Genomic DNA, 5,000 nt, shown 5'->3' on the forward strand with positions numbered 1-5,000 from the left:
AAAGTGTTTCACCATCAAAAAACCACACTTACCAGTGAGGTGCTAAAACTGTCTAAACCCCAGATATGAATAAAGATATATCTGAGTCTTTTGACCTGAATTTAACGATGCATTTGCTATTGTTGTGTTAGCAAAACCTATCTAAAAAGGATTAGATGACTTGCGGGAAATATAACGAAAACTGGTGTTTTCTTTGTTCAAATTAGTTAAAATTTTATTTCCTATTTTTCTCTTCAAACATACCAATACATAAGGTACGTTTAATTAGTAATGAAAAACTGTCAGGAGAGATATTAAATATGATTTGATCGAGATAATACTTCATGGTGAATTACATATACATATACTCTATAAAATTACTCACCGGCAAATTCCTCTGTCTGCAGGTCATAAGGGGCCCATACACGTTCAAAAAAAGCGTAAAAAATTTGCATCAAAGCATTGATATTAAAATTTTGATGCGAAATTTGAGTGTGTGTAGGACGTTTTGATGTAAAAAAAAAAAAAAAAGATTTGAAGCAATTTTGATAGATCACATCTGTTTAATACTTTTGACGAGTCGTCAAATTTTTGATGCGTGTGTGGGCTCCTTTATGAAAAAATCTTGAAACTTTTTCAAAACTTCATATCAAGTATACTTTTGACCACTTCCGACGTTTACCAGGAGGTTTATCAGGGTCCAATGCCAACACTAGTGCTATGGCCACTGATGCATCAATTTCGAAGATTTTGACGATACTGAATTTTGATGGGAAAAACATCTAAACGTGTGTGGGCAATTATGCATCAAAGTTTTGTATCAAAGTTACCCATCAAAATTTTGATGCTAAATTTTGATGCTTTTCTTGAACGTGTATTTAGTCCTTTAGTGCACCTTTGAACGTGGGGTAACCAGTCTTATCCGGTATGCCGGTCTCTGAACACGTGTACAGATGTAGGGAAACTTGGAGCAACCTTATGCCATCAAGTTTTGTGTTGAACTTGAGAAAACCAAACAAGAAGCTTATGGAATGTTAAAGGAGGCCTATGGGGATGAGCAGATGAACCAAGCAAGTTTTTATCGGTGGTTCAACAGGTTTTTTGAAAGAAGTGAACAGGATGAGGATAAACTCAGATCTGGAGCACCAAAAAGTGCACGCAAGGAGGAAAACATTGAGGAAGTGCCAAGGTTAGTGATGCAAGACCATCGAATATCTGAGAGGATGATATTTGAAGCTTTTGGTATTAGAACTGGCACTGTAGACAAAATTCTGACTGAAGACCTGAAACTCCACAAAGTCTGTGTAAAGTTCGTGCCAAAGATCCTCTCCGATTACCAGAAGAAGATTCATGAGGAATATTGCACTGACATTCTTAAAATGATAGAGACTGATTCAGTTTTCCTAAATCAGGTAGTGACTTGCGACAAGAGTTTGATGCAAACGTCAGTATAGTCGGTGGAAGCACGCGACCTCCTCAAGGCCCCATAATGCAGAGATGAGTGAGTCACAAGAGAAGGCAATGGCCATTCCTTTCTTTGAGTCCCAGTTGCTCATTGACGGTGAATGGGTTCCTCAGGGTCAAACCGCACATAAGGAATATAGCCTTACTGTTCTGAAAAGGTTCAGGAGTATTACTTTACTCTACTGAAAAGGTTGAGGGAGAAGAAGAGGGAGAGGCCCCAGTAGTTAAGGAGTGGTCAGTATTGGTTTTACTAGGACAATGCCCTAAGCCACAAGTCAAGGCTGGTGACCAACTGGATGGCCAACAGTGGAATAAAAGTGGTACAATACCCACCCTACAGCCTTTACCTGGGCTATTGCAACTTTTTCCTGTTCTCATGCACGAAAGTCAGCCTCAGGGGAACCAGATTCCATTCAACAGAGGAGCTGAAACAGGCTTCGGAAAGCAACCTGAAGGAACTACAGAAGAAGGACTTTGAGGAGGTCTTCCATGACTAGGAGAGACATATTCAGAAGTGTGTAGATGAGATAGGCAATTTTTTTGAAGGAGACAAAGTTTTGTAAGATTATGAATATAAAGTGTTTCTCCTGACATTCTCTCATTACTATTTAAACGTACCTCGTATATCTGAAAAGCTTGAATAACATATAATTATTGGTGAATATAAATAACAATTAACGCATGATACGTTTGTATGCCCAACTTACACTTTTGAATGTAGCAATGATGTGCCTAGAGATAATATATGGGAAGTAAAACTAATATTCGACGAGTCTTCATGTTTAACTAAATGCAATGTTGCCAGTCTTTTTGGAATGATATTTTATTATTATTATTATTATTATTATTATTATTATTATTATTATTATTATTATTATTATTATTATTATTAATAGTAGTAGTAGTAGTAGTAGTAGTAGTAGTAGTAGTAGTAGTAGTAGTAGTAGTAGTAGTTGTAGTAGTAGTATAGTTCTTCCATAATTAATATGAAACATTTCCTAAACTGGTACCTATTTTTTCTTAACCTGAAACATATACTTTCCCTAGACTGGTCAGAATACTTTGCTAAACTAGTATGTATACTTTCCTAAACTTGTACATATACTGCACTTTTCCAAAACTGGTCCATAAATTTTCCTAAATGGGTACATACACTTTCTCTAGACCGGTCCATATACTTTGCTAAACTGGTCCAAATACGTTCCTAAAGTGTTAACCTATGTAATAGAATTTAATTTAGGACAGGAATCCTGTGCCAAACAGCGTGTAAGTCTTTGCCTACGCTATGCTGTACTCATGCCTAACTTAACGGTTACAGTGCACAGGTAGTCTGGTTTCACAAGTAGGTGGCCTTTAACTCAAATATAAACAATTTCATGATTCTTAGGAAAAATATCACACATCTTAGTCTACGATCGGTGCCAGCCCTCAACTGCACTCAACATGTTAAGACTTTCATAAGGCTCCCATAACATTTCTTGGCAATTCTCTATTACATCAAAGTATAAGATTTTCATTTTGAAGAGTATAGAAATTATGGAATTGTTTGAAAAATATGAAACCTATTGGCATGTTGTAGGTGTAGTAATGATTTAAGTTTCTCTTCGAAGCTTTGTTCTCATGGGATAACAGTTTTCCATCAGAATCTTTATCTACATGTGTTCTCTTGATGTGAAATTTTCGCTTAGAATATTTATCGATAAGTACTCCAGTACGTCAAAATATTTACCTTTGAATTTTAGTCGATATATTTTTATTTCTGTTCAAATTTTCTCCAGTTTTAGCCTATAAGTGGTCTCATATGTTAAAAGTTTCACTTCTGATCTTTTTCTTTATTGCTCTCGTGAGAAAAAAATTTCCTTACTAATTTTTTTGATAAGCATTTTCACGCATAAAAATTCTCCACTCAGAATTCTTTGTCACTAAATCTTCTCATGATTTAAGAGTTTTCTCTCTAATCTTTGGCAATAAGTGTCCTTGTGCAATAAAAGTTTCTTCTCAGAATCTTTTTCACTAAGCGTTTTCATTTGATAAAAGTTCCCCTTCTCCGTCTATTAGTGTTCACGTGCATCAAGTTTCCTCTAAGAATGTTTTTCACTAATTGTTATCATGAAATAAAAGTTTCCCTTCTAATCTATGCCTAAAAGAGTTCTCCGGAGTTAAAGGTTTCCTTTCAAATCATTTTCCATAAGCATTCTCATGAAAGCAAAAATTAGCAGACAGTAAGCAGAAATTGAAATTTTTTAGAAATACATCCGATGTTGAGGTCGCTGACAATCCAGGCACTATTCTATTTTTGAACATTTGCTGGTGCTTGTCCCTTTGATTTCCATATCGAACATCATCCGCTAACTCTGGAAACTCAACGTTTTTCTGTTATTGAGACTTGGTTATTGGCATGTCCTCGAAATGTTTCCATAATTCTTGGTCTATTGTTATACCTTTCACTGTACCATTATTTGCCTTAGTTACCTTAAGTGGGAATGCACCTTAGACTGGCTGTATTTGTGATAATCCCCAAGCATTAGCATATTCATACCACAGAAACGATTAAAAGAACAATATCTTCCTTCTACAACTTTTGATATACTATAATTGACTATTTTTCCATAGCTGCACTGCTTGTCATACCAACTTTATCCCAAATAATCCATTTCACCTCACTCAATGCCTCTTGTAGGAGTTTCATAATATCTTCCGTCAATAATTGCAAGTCTCCTATATATGACAAGCATGATTAACACAGCTGTTGAATCTAACACTTAATACAAATTGCTTGAATAAAGAGCAATTACAATACAAAAATCTGTTTATAGATTAACTTTGTTTGATATTCTGAGTTCTATTTTATTTACTTTCACATTTTTTTTTTTTTACTTTGCTATGTCGTCTCAAAAAGAAAACATAATATCTATATTATTCACTTTGAAACGTTCCGATACCCAGCATATAACGAATCTATTTAATTTGAAATCATAATAAATAATTATATTCAAAATTTTTAACATATCAGAAATATTATTGGAATTTTATTGTGAACTAACCATAATAAATTTACCAATTATCCTTAAAACAGTCCTTTGAAGAAATCAGTAGTGAGAGGGAGGGGGGTTACTTAGTTTCTATAACATATGCAGTTCTTTAAAATAAATTTTAATGAGTTAATAACATTCCTTTTTTGCTTTTTTACTAGGACCATTATACAAAAAATAATATCTAGCTAAATTAGATGAAAAAGAAAAAAAAATGTAGGGTAACGGCTTGTATGGAGTATATGATCCATTAAAGTAATTTTTGAGGGAGTTATTTCACTCTGGGTTATTGAGAATTTTACATTCTTATTTTACCTTATTACAAAAAAAAAAAAAAAAAAAAAAGCCTCCACCCCACTTAGGGTAAACAATTCATTTACATGAAAAAAGTGTTTAGCAGCAAATATATGGGTATCCCCACCCAATTTTTTCTTAATTCTGACTCAGTACATTATGGTCCTAATGTCTGGGGATAATATTCATGAACATGAGAAAATCTTCATTTCTAATCTTGTTTAAAATGTG

At 34.1% G+C, this 5,000-nt stretch overlaps 1 protein-coding gene across 1 annotated transcript; it reads left to right on the forward strand.

The window, feature by feature from the left end:
• Window positions 1–1,010: 1,010 nt before the first annotated feature.
• On the forward strand, window positions 1,011–1,433 carry LOC137637309 (protein GVQW3-like). The gene has a single exon (XM_068369547.1). The coding sequence runs from the start codon at window positions 1,011–1,013 to the stop codon at window positions 1,431–1,433; it is 423 nt and encodes a 140-aa protein (XP_068225648.1).
• Window positions 1,434–5,000: the final 3,567 nt, after the last annotated feature.

Source organism: Palaemon carinicauda, unplaced genomic scaffold (genome assembly GCF_036898095.1).
Source record: "Palaemon carinicauda isolate YSFRI2023 unplaced genomic scaffold, ASM3689809v2 scaffold647, whole genome shotgun sequence".
In the NCBI taxonomy this organism is placed as follows: Eukaryota; Metazoa; Arthropoda; class Malacostraca; order Decapoda; family Palaemonidae; genus Palaemon; species Palaemon carinicauda.